This window comes from Astatotilapia calliptera, chromosome 16 (assembly GCF_900246225.1).
Source record: "Astatotilapia calliptera chromosome 16, fAstCal1.2, whole genome shotgun sequence".
In the NCBI taxonomy this organism is placed as follows: Eukaryota; Metazoa; Chordata; class Actinopteri; order Cichliformes; family Cichlidae; genus Astatotilapia; species Astatotilapia calliptera.
Genome location: NC_039317.1, coordinates 9587999 through 9608233, shown reverse-complemented (window position 1 = coordinate 9608233; position 20235 = coordinate 9587999). Strand labels below are relative to the sequence as shown.

The 20235-nt window shown below is 40.8% G+C and overlaps 2 protein-coding genes across 2 annotated transcripts; one reads left to right on the top strand and one right to left on the bottom strand.

Moving 5' to 3' along the window:
- The first annotated feature begins 1428 nt into the window (after nucleotides 1-1428).
- fzd5 (frizzled class receptor 5) lies at nucleotides 1429-6268 on the top strand. Its single transcript, XM_026145673.1, has one exon. The coding sequence runs from the start codon at nucleotides 2107-2109 to the stop codon at nucleotides 3829-3831; it is 1725 nt and encodes a 574-aa protein (XP_026001458.1). The 5' UTR covers nucleotides 1429-2106; the 3' UTR covers nucleotides 3832-6268.
- Nucleotides 6269-9220: 2952 nt separating this feature from the next.
- On the bottom strand, nucleotides 9221-19777 carry ccnyl1 (cyclin Y-like 1). Its single transcript, XM_026145333.1, has 10 exons — nucleotides 18760-19777; nucleotides 16939-17013; nucleotides 16238-16281; nucleotides 15758-15858; nucleotides 15366-15401; nucleotides 15204-15255; nucleotides 14419-14538; nucleotides 13385-13551; nucleotides 9914-10076; nucleotides 9221-9519 (listed from the first exon to the last, which is right to left on the bottom strand). Exons 1-10 carry the CDS (start codon nucleotides 18917-18919, stop codon nucleotides 9403-9405), a joined length of 1035 nt encoding a protein of 344 aa, XP_026001118.1. The 5' UTR covers nucleotides 18920-19777; the 3' UTR covers nucleotides 9221-9402.
- Nucleotides 19778-20235: the final 458 nt, after the last annotated feature.

Below are 20235 nucleotides of genomic sequence, written 5' to 3'. Positions count from 1 at the left end.
ATTCTTGTTGTTCTTGTTTCGGTGCATCATTTACAGTTAATGGCATGTTCAGCATAAGTAGACCAAGCAAGGAGTGAACAACAGGCCGTAAACAAAAGACCTGTTATTACACCTGAACAACAAAAAATAATTATATGTAACAAAGGACAAGACAAAAAATGAAAATAAAAAAAATGACATGCTCAACTCCAAACAATAACAGTTAAATGTGTAAACAGTTTAATGGATGCTAAACCATCAAAAAGCCAAACTATTAATGAGAATTTCATCATTTATTGACTATAACCTGGTGTCTGTTTTGTTTTTCTTATTGCCATATGATATTAAATACATTATATGTGTAACTGTGAGTTCTGATAAATGGAAACAGAATGACTAAACAGAAGTGACTGACAGCAACAATAAATATAAAGTTTACTTATATTTATTAAAAACATATCAAGAATTACAGTTTTGTCAGGAAAAAACAAGCAATGAATGACAACAAAGTCAACAAAACGGAGGAGCATTCAATAATAATAATAATAATAATAATAATAATAATAAAGCATGAACCTCGTGGATTATAATGCACGTGTCTGCTTCACTGAAAATGAATGGAGAAGTCCGTTTAGTGCGTGTGTGTGTGTGGTCCTGTGGTGGAGGTGTGAGTGGGTGGAGAGACCTTATCCATCATCTGATACCTTCAAGCTCTCCCGGTAAACTCCAGCCCCTAATGCAGGAAGTCATAAATATGACTCACTGATGCGTTCATGTGCTGCTCGATACTGGGGACAATCCCAAACATGCGCTCTAACCGCACAGGCGCTTTGTTGAGCTGCGCTACAAAAGGAAACACAAATAAAGGAGTTCACATTTTACTAATAAATAAATACGTAAATAAAGCCAACGTGTGCGTTTTCTTTATATAAAGAACGTTTTCATTTGTAAAAGAAAAACTGAGTGCTTTTAGGGTTTTACTAGAGACCAAACAAAGCACTGAAATACAGGTTTTTGCCTCATTATAAAAACCTGGCCAAGAAGAACGTTTTTTAACTGCATAATAATAGACAGGCGACAAAAATACCCTTAAAAATAGTCCATTCAATATCGAGAATCAGTGTGTAGCAGCTACTTCACAAAAATTGTAACCTTGTAACCTAATTTTATTTTTCTTCTTTCATTTTGTATTTGTTTTTATTAAATGGAGTACTTTATACACATAAAAATGTCTAAAAATTGAAAACACATTTCTGTAATAAAAATCGGACACCGTACTGACTTTGCTTGGCAGAAATACCCGATTTTGTTTCATTTCAAGTAAGAAGAAACTCGAAAGGTGTGTTCAAGGAGAAATTGTGACATTTCCGACAGCCTTGAATGCAGCAGACCCTCGGCGCGGTGAGGAGGTGCTGCAGTTTCAAACGGACTTTATTCCGTCCTCGGGCTCAGTGCGCGAGGCTGACACGCGCTGCTGCACTAATAAGTTTTTACCCTGAAGAACATTTGCGGATTATTCTCGTGTTTTATTTCGTTTTCCCTCCTAGAGAAGTGCAACAGGTGCGGCAGAGGGGACACTTTTAAAAGTTTGAAAATAATGCTGCTGACGGAATAAACCAGCCCGAGAGGACACGACAAGTGGATTTTACGCACCGAGCTTCGTGCGCTGGAGACAGCCACACGTTTGTCGTACACCGGAGAACCGCTCTTTGCTCTGTGTTTGTTCACGTTGTCACGGACATTTTCTACTTCATGATGCCACTTTTTCTGGCGTCTGTGAATTATCGGAAGGAAACGGTGTAAAAACAAAAACAAAAAAACAACAACGACAACAACAACAAAATGTTAAATTTAGTGGAACGTGACAGCCGGAGATGAACTTTCTCCGTAATGATTGCAGGAGCTCTGGTGAATGATTGACAGCTGCTCGCAGGATCAACTGGATTTACCGTCAGACTTCAGCTTATGCTTTAACCATTAAGAGGCTGTTTATGTCCAGATTTATTCACCAGAAGAAGAAAGTTCTCAGTCAGGTTTCTGAGATGACCATGCAGTAAAAGGACTCTTGTATTAGATTTCTTCGTTAAATGACTCCAAATGAATCGTTGTGAATTTTAATATTTATTTATGGCATCTACAGTGAGACACATGCCGTGGCCCCTCATAATGCTGCTGCTGCTGCTCCTCCACTCCCCTGGCTTCACATTAGGTGCTTCTAAGGATCTGGTGTGTGAGCCCATAACTGTGCCCATGTGTCGGGGCATTGGTTACAACCTGACCCACATGCCCAATCAGTTTAACCACGACACCCAGGAAGAGGTGGGCCTGGAGGTCCACCAGTTCTGGCCCCTGGTCCGGATCCGCTGCTCCCCGGACTTACTCTTCTTCCTGTGCAGCATGTACACACCAATCTGCCTGCCAGACTACCGCAAGCCGCTCCCACCCTGCCGCTCGGTGTGTGAACGAGCCAAACGGGGCTGCTCGCCTCTCATGAGTCAGTATGGCTTTGAGTGGCCCGAGAGGATGAGCTGTGAGCAGCTGCCACAGCTAGGGGACGAGACCCTGTGCATGGACCAGAACAGCAGCGAGACCACCACCCTGGCTCCCCCGTTCCCCAAGCCCACCCCTAAGGGCAGGACTAGACCGCCGAGCCCCCCGCAGTGCGACAGGGAGTGCCGCTGCAGAGAGCCGCTGATCCCCATCATGAGGGAGTCTCACAGCCTGTATGGCCGGGTCCAGACTGGCCCACAGCTCAACTGCGCCCAGCCCTGCCACCTGCCTTTCTTCTCGCCAGATGAGCACGCCTTTACTAGCTTCTGGGTGGGACTGTGGTCGGTGCTGTGCTTCATCTCCACCTTGACAACCGTTGCCACCTTTCTCATTGACATGGAACGCTTCAAGTACCCAGAGAGGCCCATCATCTTCCTGGCTGCCTGCTACCTCTTTGTCTCCTTGGGTTACATCATCCGGCTGGTGGCAGGTCACGAGCGAGTGGCGTGTGGCGCCAGCGGCGACCACCTGCACATCCTCTATGACACCAACGGCCCCGCTCTCTGCACCCTCGTCTTCTTGCTGGTGTACTTCTTCGGCATGGCCAGCTCCATCTGGTGGGTGGTGCTGTCCTTCACCTGGTTTCTGGCCGCAGGGATGAAGTGGGGCAGCGAGGCCATCGCGGGATACTCACAGTATTTCCACCTCGCCGCTTGGCTCATCCCCAGCGTCAAGACCATCGTGGTGCTGGCTCTCAGCTCTGTGGACGGGGACCCTGTGGCTGGAATCTGCTATGTGGGGAACCAGAGTCTGGAGAATCTGAGGGGATTTGTGCTCGCACCTCTTGTGGTTTACCTCTTCACCGGATCGCTTTTCTTACTCGCCGGCTTTGTTTCTCTGTTCCGCATCAGGAGCATCATCAAGCAAGGTGGCACCAAGACGGACAAACTGGAGCGGCTGATGATTCGCATCGGGCTCTTTACGGTGCTGTACACTGTCCCCGCCACTATTGTGGTGGCCTGCCTGGTGTATGAGCAGCACTACCGGCCTGGCTGGGAGCGAGCTTTGGCCTGCCTCTGCCCGTCCGAACGCCAGCGCTTGGGACTAGGCCCGGACTACGCCGTCTTCATGCTCAAATATTTCATGTGCTTAGTGGTGGGCATCACCTCAGGAGTCTGGATTTGGTCGGGAAAAACTTTAGAGTCCTGGAGGAGGTTTGTGGCTCGATGCTGTCCCTGTTGGCCACAGAAAGCCACCGCTCCACCCTCCATGTACAGTGAGGCCAGTACTGCTTTAACTGGACATACTGGAACTGGGCTGACATCAGGGATCTACCATAAAGCTGTTCCGCCTCATATATGAGCTTTTAAGAGGACTCGTGTACAGCCACATCTCCCAGTATCCAAACACAGACTGGGATTGTGGACATATATCAGAACTGTGAGCTAGAACTGCTTTCCTTGGACGTAGAGCTCAAACCTTTGACTGAACTTGACTGTCACTGAGGAACTAACCTTTGAGTTAAATGGATCCATAATGGAGTCCCACATGCTTCTCCTCATCCTGAGCACTGACAGAGAGAGAGAAAAAAACACATATTTATTTATGTATATATTGTACAAATATTTGGTGTTTAAAAAAAAAAAGATAACATGCCATATATTTAGTTTCTAACCAGCTGATGCCACTGCCACAATCGTAAGTGTAAGACGCCAGAAAAACAAATCAGATTTGAGCTGTATACACTCGTGTATAAATGTGCTGTAGTATGTCAGTGTCTGAGTGAATTGTTTTGTATGGTTACAAACTGAAGGTGGGAAAAGGTCCTTATTATGTTGCTTTTTCCCAAAACCAGAGATGAAATTCTTTGAAAGTCTTTTTCTCATTTTAACTGTCTCGTTAAATCACTAAAGTTTCTGTGGGGGGGAATCTAGTTTTGTTCATGTATTGTGAACCAATGCACAATGTTTATGTTAAAGATACAGGATGAAACTTCAGCCCCATCTGCTGGTTCAAAGGGGACCTGCTCACCCCCCACATCACCCCCAACAGATGAACATTAGACCACAGACCCATCTGAATTTTGTTCGTAGCTGTTGAAAAACATTAATAGCATAAATGACCAATTAATGATTATTCTGTGGTGCCCTGACCTCAGCTCAGTGACCTCTAGAGGTCCTTGGACCTCACTTTGAGAACCACAAAGTGATTTTTATAGCAGTATTTTGCCAGAACAAACAGATGTTAGGGTTAGACTCTGTACAGTAAAGGTCACCTTAGACTCTGGAAAACTGAACTAGCCACGTTTAACAAATAACCAAGACATAGTTTAATCCATAGTTTAAATCTGTAGAAGTAAAAAGTAACAATTTAAATTTTCCCAGGTTGTTATTTATCTTGTTCTGTTTGGGATTTGGACTGCTGGATGAAGAAAACAAGCACTTTGAAAAATCTTCTTTTTGAACAATGTCACAATTTAAAAGCTCTTTTGCTTAATAGTTAATTAACTGAGGAACTTAGAATGTACCTGTATTTTGAGTTTTTCTCATGTAAGTAAGAACCAAACCCTCCTATGTTGAATGGATCTGTGGTCTAATGTAAGTTATCTGTTTGACAACTTGATAAAAACTGACTTTCAGAAGTCACACTCACTGCACGGTGTACAGTTTACCCAGAAAAGTGTGCGTGTGTGGAGGGTGGGGATGGGAAAGAGAGACAGAGAGTGCTAAAGACAACAAAATGAATGACGGTGGACGAGTACAACATGAAATCCGTCTCAGTGCAGAGTGCTGCAGCGCTAATGCAGAACTGACTGGACCTGTGACGTTCTGTAATATTTCCATTCATTGTTGATGGTCATTTGTGTTGTTTAGATTACCGTGTGTCCCACATGCTAGATAGCTCTAATTTATTAGTCTGATGTGTGTGAAGGAAATGATTGTATGAGTGATGATGAATGCCAAAAAAAAGAAATGCTCCTAAAACTGATGTGTAGATTAAAGAGTACATGTTGGGGTTTTTTCAGTTTTTACATTGACAGACCTCCTCAAAGGACGTTGATAAAATACTGTAGATTTTGATTCATGTTATGGAATTAAAAGTGTTGGATCTTGAACGTTGTGCACTGCTTTTTGACTGTGTATGAAGCCCTAAAACATTAACTGACTGCTGAAGAGTGCGCACGAGAGCGCAAAGTTCAACTAGGAAGAAATTAGTTGTTCAGTAACCTGATTTGGAAGTTCTTGCATTCACTAATAATGGCAGTATAGTGGATGTGTAACCATTTGCTGCCCTGTTTATGACAAATTTGTGGAAATACACAACTATTCTACGAAGTCTCACCTACTTCTTGCAAGAGGGTTTCCTTGAATAGATTGCTGATCTCTTGGAATGTGTTGTCACATTGTAGCACCACCCTACATCGTTAAACGTCACAACAAGACACCTATTCATTCTTCATTCATTCCTTCAGCCAGACATATGTAAATATCAGATGTATGTGAGTAATTGTTACTGATAGCAAGCTGAAAATGCAGCACTTGACCTGAGGGACATTAGAATTTAACAGAAAAATAATGAAGTCCAATGTGTTGGAAGTAAACCATGTGTGGTTTGATGTGGCTTAGATACAGTGTTACAACAGTATTCAACGTATAATCAGGTACTTTTTGGGGGGTGAAAATAACTTTAGAGACAATACAGTTGACGGGAATGTCTGTCTTTAAATAATCCAGGAAGCTATCAGCTGACTAAAAGCAAGATACTTGCTATTGTATAAATAAATCTACTATTGTATGAATTCTATCTGTTCACTTTCAATATGCACACAGTCCTGTTACACACACTGAAAGCATTTAGGCATGTAGACATGGTCAAGACCACCTACAGTTTAAAGCAACAGTAATTTCCATAACTGCTCATTACAGCCAAGGTGTGCAGAAGAGCAGCTTTCAACCTTGTAGGAGATGGGCTACACTGGCAGAAGACCACACCAGGTATCACTGCTGTCAGCTAAGAACAGGAAACTGAGGTTATGATTTATATGGATTACCAAAATTGGACAATTGCAAAATTAGGATAGTAGGGTCAGAACATAAACATGAAAGCATGGATCAGTCCTGCCTTGTATAAGAGGTTCAGGCTGCTGGTGGTGTAATAGTGTGAGAAATGTATTTTCTTGGCACACTTTGGGTCCTTTACTGTCAACTGAGCATTGTTTAAATGCTGCAGCCTGAGTATTGCTGATGAGCAAATCCATCTTATCCCACACCACATCACAAAAATCAAATCTCAGAACTGGTTTGTTGAACATCACATCACGGTAATCAAATGGCCTCCACAGTCACTGGATGTCAGTCCAACAGAGCACCTTTGGGATGCGGTGGTACAGGAGATTCACATCATGGATGTTCAGCTGACATCTACAGCAACCCTGTGATGCTGTCATGTCAACATGGACCAAAATTTCTGAAGAATGTTTCCAGCACCTTGTTGAATCTTTGCTATATGGAATTCAGACAGTTCTAAAGACAAAAGGGTCCAACCTGGTAGTAGTACTTTAGTGTCAAGTGAGTGTATATTGTTATGCCACTGAAAGCAACAAAGGATAGATTCAAAAGATGCATTTAACAAACTTTTGCCTATACTTGCAGTACAGTTAACAGAAATTTGCAGAAAACAAGTGCTTTCATATGATCTTTAGATATTTATGCAATCAGAATGATTTATCTAACTCAACTAAGAAAAACTTGTTTCAATTTCACCACTGACAAAAAGAGCCTCATATATATGTTTACAATTTGAACTGCTTCCTTAAAAAAAAAAGTAGATAAACTGCTTAAACTGGTTTACAATTCAACCATGTAGCCACACCTGTTTCTCAGTGTACTCCTAGTGCGAAGTATCAGCTCTACTTTGGACTGCTTGCGTTCTGTGTAACGGTTAGAATCAAATCAAAATGTATTTATATAGCACATATTAAAAACAACAAAGTTGACCATAGTGCTTCACAGTCAGTGAAAGCATGAGACAATTAAAACAATAAGAAAACAGGGCAGGAAACCATAGGTGACAGCAGAACAAGCCAGATAACAGCCAACTAGTTAGAATCAAAAACCAAAGTACAAAGATATGTTTTAAGACATGATTTAAAAGACTGGATAGACTCAGCAGTACGAATATGAACAGGGAGGTTATTCCAGAGTCTGGGTGCTACCGTTGCAAAGGCTCGGTCACACCTAGGTTGTGCTAGGAGCATCTGATTGGATGATCTTAAGTGCTCTATTGGGATTGTACAAATGGAGGAGTTCGGAAAGATAGCTGGGCACCAAATTATTTATAATTTTAAAAGTGAACAAAAGAATTTTAAAATCTACATATTTAACAGGGAGCCAATGTAAGTTGGCTAAAATTGGAGTGATGTGTTCATAGCTTCTAGTACCTGTTAAGAGACGTGCAGCTGCATGTCTGTAAAAACCAAGGAATTACAATAGGAGCGATTCTCTGATTCCCTCACAACTGTGGGCTGTTTTTGATTTAGATATCATAATGCCAGCTAAGGTTAATGAATGGCGCATGTTGTGTTTTTCTAATATTCGGCTATAACACAGTGTTTAAACTGAACTCTGGGAAGTCAGGCTCAATATTCTCAACAATGTTTAGAACTTAGCTGATCATAAAGACACAATATAAAAGACAATAAACCACATTTGTTACATGATTAGTGTTTATTTAAAATACTCCATCTGCAAATGTTTTTTTTTTTCAATTAAAAACAAGACAAACTTCACAGCTAGAAGCCTACATAGTAAGCAAAAGAGAAGGGGAGCATCCATCAGTTTGTTTTCCCCCTCAGTATCTGTGTAGTGTGTTCCAAACCTTAGGCTGGATGGGTGCTTGGACAAGAACAACACTGGTGATCTGATGGGGGGCGGGGGGTGGGGCGGTGGGAATGAGGATCTAAGGAACTTAATACTGAGGCTGACCTGCATATACCCAACTTCCATATGGAGCCATTAATTTTCAAATACTGATCCAGAGTCAGTAAACAGCCTTGTTTGATCACCCGTGGTATACACAACTTAACACCAAATTGCAAATGGCACTCCTGATTTTCCTGTCACAAAACAGCTGACTGAGAAGACGTCAGCCAGCTCCCACACAGTGATAACAGCTCAGTGTCTTGTAATATGAGACATGGTGGATGTTCAATCCTGATGGACAGAAAAATGTACTCGAAACATATCGACAGTAAACATGTCTGAGTTACAGTCGCCACAGTAACTTCTGGTATTAAATCTAATTTACAACAAAGATCATTTTGCATTTTTTTTGTGGCTAAAGGAAAAAAAAGATACATTTGGTGAAAGTTTATATTTATATACTGTTAAGGAATCCCAGGAAATGACCAACCAACATTAACTTGCTATAGCACTCAAGCATGATTTCAATCTTCATTAACAACAACAAAAAAACCCAAAAAAAACAATTCGCCACATCTGAACAATTAACATTTGCTGGTTTTGGTCTTTCGTGGAATACGGTGACAGTAACAACAAATATAACTCACCACTCTCTTCATCCTTTAAGGCTGCATGAAGTAATTCAAACACTTTTGTAGAAAAGAAAAAAATAGAAACTAAAGTGTATTTCAGACAGATGATGAACTCAATCATTCATGTTCAATGTGTTCTCTCAGAAGTGATAGACATAACAAATAAATAAAGGACTTGTAAAAACAACAGTCAAATGATAATGCTTCAGATAAGGTAAACACCTTTAATTTAACAATCACGCACGTCTACAGCTGTAATGTAAATTACCGTGTGGACAGGTCATACAGTGGCATTTTGTCCTTGCCTGATAACTCTGTGGGTAATGCTTTCTGGGGCTGGCTGTGGGTTAGCTGAACTTTGGAGGTCAGAGGGCAGCAGTCTATGAGAGCACAGCATTGGAGCGTCGTATACCTATCAGGTTGTCTGCGCTGAGAGATCGCCTCATTGCGGCTCGACTGAGGTCCTTGTACTTGTCTTCACATAGTCTTGAAATGGCCTGGAGGAGCATTATCAAAGCACAATTACTCAAAAGTCACACACAGATGGACTAGATCATTTTGATTTAACCAGGTGGTTTGAATTAAAGGTATCTAATGATTAGGAAATGATAAAACAGCCTTTGTTGCACTTTAAAAATCCAGGTCATGAGCAAAAAAGCTACATAAGAAATTTCTCAGACTGTTTTCAGAGGGTGGTTCTTCCTACTGTACTAATCACTAACACTTTTATTAGTTCAATTAAATCCTGCTTGTAAATGCCATAGAAACAGTTGCCAAAATAAACAGCCTTTAACTTGAGAATACAGAGTATCTACCAGCAACTCCTAATCCGAGGCAGCGTTAGATGAGTATTACAGACGGATGTTCTGTAGTCTCTGGAAGGAAGCTTACCTCTAGTTTCTGGGCACGCTGGTTGTTGAGGGGTTCCAGAGGGAAACTGAGGTTGTTGTCATCGGCCAGCTGTCGCAGGTCAAAGTAGTACTTGGCGTAGACGCTGGCCGGCACATTGATGTTAAATTGCAGAAGTTCCAGGAAGTGGCGCTCCATCTCATTCCTAGAGATCAGGAAGACACCTTAGGGTTATTCCCAACAGTCAAAACCTGGGACGTAATTTGGACTGTAAGGTATGAGTGTGTGTAAAAAATAGAGCCCATTTTTTCCCTAGGAAAGAACAGCCTAGTCACCCAGTCTCAAAGTTAAAAAAAATAATTGCATTTTACATAATTTGTGACACAGTAGGAGACATTTGAAAAGATTTATCAGAATCACACTTGTTTTTGCAACCTGCTTTTTGAAACTTCAAGCGGCTGGTTATGGATAGAGGTGGGCGTACCGATTCAAATATTAATAGTACTGTTGCTATTGCTGGTGGTTTTGGTATTGAATAGATACTTTGTGTCGCTTAAGTTCAGTATGTATCAACTGAATTGAGTTTTTTTTTATTTTTTTTTTTTATTGTAATATAATAAAGAAAAACAAAATCACAACTTATTAACCATGACAAATGTCTATTTTTTGTGTGGACTATCATGTTTATGTTATTTGTAGACTATAGCACATCTAAACAGCAGAAGCTGACAGAAGTGCTTTAAAGACAGACACATTTAAAATTCATGAAAAACTTCAGTGTGTTGTTGTTTTGATTTTTTTAATTATTGTGAAAACTGAAAATCTGTTATTTAGTGATCATTACAATTATGTTGAGAATTCACAAAAATGATGATGATTCATCCCAGAACTCATGACACGGTCTCTTCATTACATAAGCTGCCTTTATTGTATTATTGCAGCATGGTAGCACGGTGGTTAGCACTGTTGCCGCACAGCATGAAGTGAGTTCAATTCCACCATCATGCCGGGGTCTTTCTGTGTGGAGTTTGCATGTTCTCCCCGGGTACTCCGGCTTCCTCCCACCATCCAAAGACATGCAGCTTATGGGGATGGGTTAATTGATTAATCCACATTGCCCATAGGTGTGAATGTGAGTGCGAATGGTTGTCTGTGTCTATATGTGTTAGCCCTGCGGCAGACTGGCAGCCTGTCCAGGGTGTACCCTGCCTCTCGCCCTATGACAGCTGGGATAGGCTCCAGCGCCCCCCGCGACCCTGAAAAGGATAAGTGGAAGCGGATGGATGGATGGTACTGGCCCTGTATTTAGATGGTATCGGATCAATATTAAAATTTGCAGTATCACACAGCACTAGTTGTTGCGACAGCCTTGATTAGTAGCAGGTGGATGAGTAATATTTTGAAGTAAATAGTCAACTACAGTTGTGCATTAAGGGAATATTTAGCTTAGACAATTTCTCCTGCAAGCACAACATATGAAAGTTCCTAGTATACAATATCTTTTTAGTGAAAAGCCACTGTAAACTAATCCCCCAAAACAACCACTGCAAAAGTTCCTTTTTGTACTTGTTCACAGAAAAGGGGACCAGGGTCCAACTGACAGGTAAGAAACAACTTCTCAACAAGACATTTTGATGAGTTCTGCTCGTTTAGCAAGCAGCAGTGAAGACGACACGATTTGAAGAAACAAAAGCAGACAGGACAAACCTCTCTCTACACAAACTTTTATATTCAGTCGCTTTCAGCTTTAAAACTCATCTCTCAGAAGATGGAATCTGATATATCTTTATAAAGGGCTCACACTCACACGTGGGTAATCAGACATCCAGGCACTTAGCTGGAGTATCGCAGCTCATCCTTTTCAAGACTACAACCTCCATCATCCTTCCTCATCATCACAGTCACGAGTAAAATCTAAGGGAGGTGGTCGCCAAGGAGACAGCATCCAGGATGCTTTGTTGGTCAGCAAAGGTGGTGAGAGCGAGTGTGTGAGTGTGTGTGTGATGTCTGGTCTCCCGGGGCAACTAATGGAGCGGGCGAGAGCCAGGACCATTATGTAGAAGCAGTGAGAGCACTTGAGACCCTCCTCTCCACTTCTCTCCGTCTCTGTTTCTCTCTCTCCCTCTACTCCTCTTCCCATCCCTCCATCCAGACCGGGCCGGGATCACAAAGACACTTCAGAGGAAGCAATGAAAACAGGGCACAGACAGGGTAGGTCAGACGTATGAGAGGGATGGGGGCTCGCAGAGAGAGCGCACACGCATCTTTCCAAATCACAAAAAAACAAGGAGGCACTTTCGACCTCTTTCACAAACACACGCATATGAGCGCGCACACACACGAAAAGCAATTGTAGGAAATAAAGCCTGGGTCTTCCAAGTGCAGCCTCTCGACTCTTATAGCCTGACAGACAGCACAGATTGCTGTGGCTTCTCTCCATCCCCGTATTTCATCTGTCTGCTTTAAGTGCATCCTTGTTGATGTATTCCTTTTATTTATTTATTTATTTATTGGTGATGATGGTAGTGGGGCGGACTGAGCATTATTAACAAACAATTTTCCTAGCTGGACAGCAAAAAACAAATAAATAAATTATTAAATCAACACATTTCTTCATTTTCTCATTGCATGTGCGTTTCCTGGAGCTTTCCCCACCTGAACATGCCAACAACCCACATTTTGGCACCCCAGAGTTCACCAAGAACAAACCCAAACAAGTACCCAATAAAGATTTTGGGTACTTGTATGTTCTCTCAACCTCTCAAACAGACCTGAGGATATCTGGAACAATGTTGATTCAGTGACAGCGGCATCTCTTTCCAAACCCAAAGGGGGAAATCAGCTTTGTACACAGGCTGAGTGCCACGGCCTTAGGAGGTGCTAAATGGGGACGGTGCTCTTCTTCCTAGCTGAATTTATCAAACACTTTCTTTCAAATTTAAGTGAAATGTCACAATTATGTTTCAGAAGCGATGTTCTGAAATTGTGCATCATATTCAAGCTTCTACCCACATCTTCTCTGGCTTTTCATTCCACTTACAAGTGCTTGAAACAGCTATTACCACATTTCATTTCTAGCATGTCTGCTAGCAAACTAGTTTTGACTGAATGCACTCTGATCGTGGTGCTTCACACGGGCCTGCAAGATACCAGTACAGCAGAATGAAAAGACTGTTTGGTTCCACAGTCGGTATGCTGTTTGATCAGTCAGCACCAGCAAAACAAGGATTTCCTTGATAAATTCACTCCTTCATTTGAATTGTTGTTATTCTAAACCCTTGAGTAAGATTTGCCTTGATATGTGTACTTAAAGCACTAAATCTGCTTTACATTCTTGGTAATATTTGACATTACTATTTTAACATGTATTTTCTGAACAAGTTGATTGATCTTCTCTACAGAAATTAGACTTCACCAAGGATGTGACTATATTAACAGGAAACAGGTTACTAAATCCAGTGGTTCTTTTACAGTCACCATGTTCTCATTTTTCAGATCACTTGTACAACTTACATGTCCTCCACAGTGATGTCTTTTAGGATCTGGCAGTAGTCGACATTCCACACAGCTTGGTCATCCCAGACTTTAGAAGCCAGTAAGATGGCTCCCAGGACAATACGCTTCCAGTTGGCGGGGCAGATATCAAGCTCAGCGTAGGTCAGCAGGCGCTCCAGGTACACCTTGAGGACGAAGAATGTTAAAAGCTTCAGAGGTTTTAATAATTCCTTTGCTAGTTCACTACAATTAGTCAGGAACAATAGTCTGGTTGTGTGTGTATCTGTACTGAGCAAAATCCCTATATGCACCTTCCAGACTACTTTTACAGTATGTAACCACACTGTATTTCTGTTCTAATAACAATGATTATGAGACAAGCCAACAGCCACAACAGCACCACTGCAAAACTACAAAGATGTGTTGTTGTTTTTTTGCCATTTTGAAAACAGAATACTGAGTTTTCATTTTTGCAACAGCTGAAAATAATAAATAAGCAAAACACTACTTTCCAAAATACCCAGCCTGTAGGATGATATAAACTGAAAGTAAATATAGGGATTGAGCTAGAAAAATTCGAGAATCCTACTCTGACAGCTCTGACTTAAGAGTGTCTTTTGTCTTCATACTGACGATCAACTGTCATTTCTGCTATTTGGGAAAACAGCATAAATGCAGGCGTTCACTGCCATCTGGTGGCCATTTAATACAACATCAAAGTACTCAACAACAAAAACCTCCACAGCTGTGTTCATGTCACTCAGGTTATCTTCAGTACAGACAAACACGATGCTGAGCACAACTTGAATTAATATCCACTTGGTGATCTTTGTGTGTTTGATTAAATTCTGATACTGTAGAAGTACACCATGGCATGAGCTCCATCCAAAAAAACAAAACAAAACAAAAAACAAACCCAGACAGAAATCAAAAACAATATAAAAAAAGGAAAAAGAATTAAAACATTATAAACACACTGGGTGAAATCAAATATGCAGTGTGCAATGCAATTACTGTTGTAAATGTGATAAATAAATCAAGACACCACTTACAAGAGTGACAATGGCACATTCTGCAGTCAGCTGTGCAGCACTGAACAGTGTCCTGACGAAGCGGTAGATCAGTTTGTGTTCTGGGTCTACATATGCGTAGTCATCAGGCACCGGCTCTCTCTGCATGAGGTGAAAAATACACACTTGTCTGACAGAAGCAACAAAGGTCTAACAACAATCAGGTCACATTTGTTTGTTTGGGGTTATTTTTTTGTAGCTCAGTAATTCATCTGAAAGTCTGGAGCCAAAAGCTGTGTGGAAACGCACCACAAAAAGCTGGATGTGTCAGGCATGATGCAATGATTACATTCTTAAGTATAGAAAATTGATTGGTGAAAAAGAAGCTGTACCATTTAGCTGCTGAAATCCATTATTAATGGAAACTGTAGAATAAGTTTAACAGTGAAATTTCTTTATTTTCCACTACGATAACTTCAGCTCTGCCAAAAGCACGCTGTAAGGCAGTGAAAAGAAACCACTTCTGCATCTTTATCGCAAATCTACAACTGAATGGAAGTCATTAATGCAGACCGCAAGAGAGGATGTTTTTCTTCCTCATTATGGGTTCTTTTTAAAACAGTGATTCACATCCCTTTTGTGATGCATCACAACTCTTAATAACTTGTGAAGTTTCTAGAAAAACGTGGCCCAAAGAAGACCAGTGGGCAGAGTGCCTACACATGTAAATGTGATGGGTCTTCATACTGACTCACATCAACATGTACGATGTGAGTCTACCACCATTATTGAGCTGGAGAGCTGGTTAATTTCATTAACATGCTCACCGACAAGGGGTGCAACTTCTCATCAAAGATGTCCAGTGACCTGTCCGAGTCCCTACAGCACAAGCAATACATCAGTCAATATACTTCACAGGCACACTAGTTTTAATAAAATAATCTGCCAAAAGTTACACGATAGTAATCAAATCCAACATTTACACATACCTGTTTTTGATGTGGTAGTATATTGCTAAAGTGACACTGAAAGAGAAAGAAAACCCCCCGATTAGTTTAATAGCTACAACCTCAGTGTGACACTAGCATCGTGTGTGCATGTGTATTAGAGCTTATAGTGTGACAAAATATCTGACACATTCAGCGAGAAGGCTTCATTTAATCACACTCAGATAATCCTGATATAATGATCCACATTCACTGGACTAATGTCACTACAGATTATTGTCCTAAACGAGGGGAAACAACATGAGCTTTAGTCACGCATCTGTTTTCTAACACTCCAGGATTACTATGCTCTGATGTAACAGGACTTTGTTTTGAGGGAGGGACCTTTGGACAACACAGCCCTGTGTGTTTGTGTTTCTGAGAGACATTCTCACCATTTGATTGTGCTTTTGAGGTTTGGCTGGCTGACGGTGCTGTCGTCTATGAAGATGGTTGAACAGGAGCTGTATTTCTTTGAGAGTGGACCAGGGGACACCTTCACACATTTAAAAAAACAAAAAAATACAACACACAATTAACTGGTGTTCAGGGGACAGACGGTCACGCATGCTTCCTACATTTCCAATTTTTTGAAAGTTCTGTGTTATAATTGTTTTGTTTTAACAATATTTGTGGATCATCTTTGTTTAAATGTTTTCCTCGCTGAAAGTGATTCATTCACTGGCAATAAACGCAAATGAAGCCCTCTACAATATGAAATGTACAAGCTAATAGCCCATAAATTAAGTTCATAAGTTCCATTTAATTAGTTATATTAAAGTCACCATTAGGATATTAAAAACCAAGCTTAGTGTGATTGATTTTTTTTTTAATATTAAAAGCAAAAATTTAATGTAAATTTTCAAAACACTTACATGACTGACATGGTTTATGTGGTTGCTTTTCCTCTTGTCTCGTACTGCAAAAGAATTAAAATGTTCAACAAAGACTAAAAGCAGCATCAATCACAGAAGACTAATTGTAATACCACAGCACTTAACAGCCTTTTCACACTCAAGAATCATGTAAAATAAATTATAGTTAGAAGAGTTTATTTACATTTGTTTAGATATTTTTCTGTAAATATAATACCATATATACTTATTCAACTATGTCTTGGACACATAACTCATAATGCATAGGTTAGCAAACCATCAAAAGTGATTTATTTTGTATTTTCCTTATAAAATTCTAAAAATCTTCTGAGACCCTTTCAAGTAATCGCCAACTTGGTTTTTTAAATGATACATCTTAGTCTTAAACTCTACAGTAAGAAAGTGATGAATTTTTAAAAGACACTTATGTATCTGCAGAGCAGCAGCTATAACAATAGGATCTATAACTAAGGTCTCAGCCAGGATAGAGTGTTGTAATTTCACCCAACAGTTACCGGTGCTGTTCTCTGAGGGTGTAGCCGATCATCTCACAACTAGGGGAGCTGGCAGGTTAAAGACCACTGAATTTCAAACATTTGCTCAAGTGAAAAGATGTGTGCATGTTTTCTGTTAACTGGGATTTAGATGAAGACAGTTTGTGTGAATCACTGCTGTGTGAGTGTCATGTTATGATTGCTCACCGTCTGTCTGGGACTTGCTAAGGAAGATGGTGCTTGCTCGGGCGTGGTCCGATGGATTAGACTCCAAGGCCAGCTCTGATACAACAAAAGGAAGAAAAGCATTTAAATGTTCATTATTAGTGGCTGGTGTGAAGCATTTAGCTCCTGTTTCTGCATTAATAAAGAAAGAAAAGAAAAACCATAAAGTTGTGAGCTAACAAAACCATCAAACACTTATAAGATCACACAGTGTATTTATGTAAATCATCATCATAAATAGTGGAGAATAATGTAATAAAGACAGTCTTTTAATTGTTTAAAGACAAACAAGACATGAAGCTCAGAACAGATTAGAGAGACTGGGAACCTGTTTGTGCTTATGTGTTGGAGGTTTAAAGCCTCCAACACATCTGACTTAGAAGAACTAAATGTAATCGTGTTGCCTGACAGGTGGATTGTGTGCAAAATTTCAATTAAAGCATTACAATTACAATGACCTTTACTCCTTAAATCCAATTTGCCCGAGTACTATTAGCAAATGCAACGGCATTACTGTCCAATTACTTTTTCAATTTACTGTGCAAATACAGAGACTATCAAAGACACAAGCACTATGTTAAAACTTTTCACTACATTTAAAACAAAACCTCTGGTTTTCAAAACAACTTAGACATTAAACAGAGCACAAGTGTCATTAGTTTGATTTGCTGGCACTGGTTCATAGACGTCCACAACTTAGAAATCCATTTTCTCCAAATTCATGCAGACGGCACATTACATAAAATACAAGGGATTAGGTGATAGAAGCATTTGTTAAGGGAGTACCATAAGGAATGCACGACAGATTGCTGGCCTGTTTCCCCCCTCCCACTTTCACCCTGCCAACAGCTGGTTTCACAAACTGCACTCACAACTGTCCATAACCTCATAAATGGAATAAACTGTGCAAGCTGGGGAATCAATAAAGAGTGGCGACATAAGGACTGAGCTTGGCTCTACATCACACAGAAATATCTGAGATACTTTCCTGATCGGGGTCTGTACCACAGCATGAAATTACAGTGTGGGCATCAAAACTAAGAGGGGTACAACACTTAATATGTACTTTTTATTCTGTAACATTGTGTTCAACCACTACCTGCTTAAAGACACATTAAGATGAAGTTATTTCCTAAGGAATATGTAAATTTCATGCGTGAACATAAAAATGTCATGCAAAAAAAGAAAATACTAAACACAGTTGCCATTTGGGTTTGTTTTTGTGTGTGTGTGTCTCAGTTTCTTTATTTTTACCTTTTCAAGTTTCCCCACACAGTAGATTGCAGAAATTGATTCTAAGTAACCAAGATATCAAAAAGCTTGTTTTCACATTTGATGTCTAACTTTTGTATGTAATGCCAATTTGATCAATATAATGCAGTGGATAAATGGTGCCAAGAATGTCCTAATTAAAAAGGCCAGTTTTACCACTGGCATGGTAATAAATACAAAGAAGGTGTAACTAGGCAATAACCAAAGTGGGTGTGGTGTGTGCATGTTGTGAAACACTATTATTACTTAGTTCTTGGATGATCTTTCGCTTTCGATTCATCCCGTGGGTCAATATTAACAGAAGTTTGTGCATACATGATGTAGCCTGTATACAGTCATCAAAGTTTGCGTGTGTGCTTGGGAGTCACACAAAGATCATTCTGCTCTGTGCCAGTGGGTGGATTAGGATGAGCCTCCCTGTAAACAAACACATATGGGTGTAGTGTTTCACAGGCCCAGATACTGAAAAGTGAAACGGGAGTTAAAGCTATAAAGGAATCGTTAAGTGCTGGATGTCTGGCAGGCTCTTACCATCAGGGACCTCTCTGTCGCTTATGTGCTGCAGGTAGGGCACAGTGTCGTCGCTCACTTCGGTGCTGGTCTGGAACTCCTCCAGCCGCTCTGCCGGCAGTCTCGATGGCAGTTTGGGGCTCGACTCCGGAGACACGCAGCATGACACCGTATTCCCCATTCCAAACTGAGCGGAAGCTTCACACGATAGCAGCCAAATCCAAGTAGTGCAAATATATATAGCTAGCTGAGGTTAGCCTCCCTCGGCCTCATAAACATTACCAGGCTGCACTCAGTACAAGCACATTATCTTTGCTCTCCACCAATTCCCAGGAACTGCATTCCTGTCCATTTGTGGCTAAGTAGAGCAGCAGCCGGAGACCAAACAGCCAAAAGCTTTGCCTTTTAGTGGAAAGTCAGACTGGGCGTATGTAACAGTCGATATATTCTCGTCCTAACAAAAGCCGCTCTTAGTTTAAAGCAGCTGGTCCATTCATTCATTCAACATGCCAGAGTTTCGATGCTAAGTAGCCAACTAGCATTATAGCATGTTAGCTAACTAGTTAGCTCGGTTCGTTAACTTTTCTCTGCTCCTCATCAATTCAACTTTGTGGTACCAAGTAAATAAAACAGTCTCTTCAAAATGACCGTGTTACGTCTTCAAAATGTCACATTCCAGCAGACATATTTTACGAGACTTTCCGAGCAATCCCAGAGATGCCCTCTTGCAACTGAGCCCAGTGTGTCGACAAATCCAGTTCGAGGCTTTTGCGGCCTTCTTTGGAAAACAAAGAAAAAAAGGATAAAATTCTAAAAGACTAGCCAAGAAATCATCAATGGAGTTGCACTGACAAAGTCTTCTTCCGGTCCATCGTTAGACAACCAACTCTATTCACAATTCCGGACACCCCCATTTGAGTCTCCTCCCTGTCAGATTTGTGCCGTAGGTAGACGCCACTGCCACCATCTGTTGCCGGAGCTCCCAAACGGACAAGCCTTGGCACTGAACGTGGTAAGCCCGCCCACCTCGGAATTCCATGCATTACTATTGGCTAATAAATCAATGGGCGAGCATTTAAACCCTGCTAATTGGTTGTGAAGGCTGTCTATCAAAGAAGATTTAAACTCATGAAATGTAATTACAACGCTCCTATTTCACTGATCCACAGCCTTTTTTGACAGTGAAAACCGAAGCCCATCCTCTATTGCACTACCTGTCACTCAGTGCATCTTTTGTTATTCAAACAACGCAATAAATTTGGATAGGCAAGCAGGGACTGTAAGTCAGGTGGTATATTTTTTTTAACATGATACATTTGTTAAATCTTAATTCATTAAACAAATAAGAATGGCTGTTTAATTAAATGTGAAGCCTAAGAGTGAGAGGAAGATTTACTACTACTACTACTACTACTACTACTACTACTGTGTACAGCGACCTTGAGTGTTTTGAAAGGCGCTTTCAAATAAAATGTATTATTATTATTATTATTATTA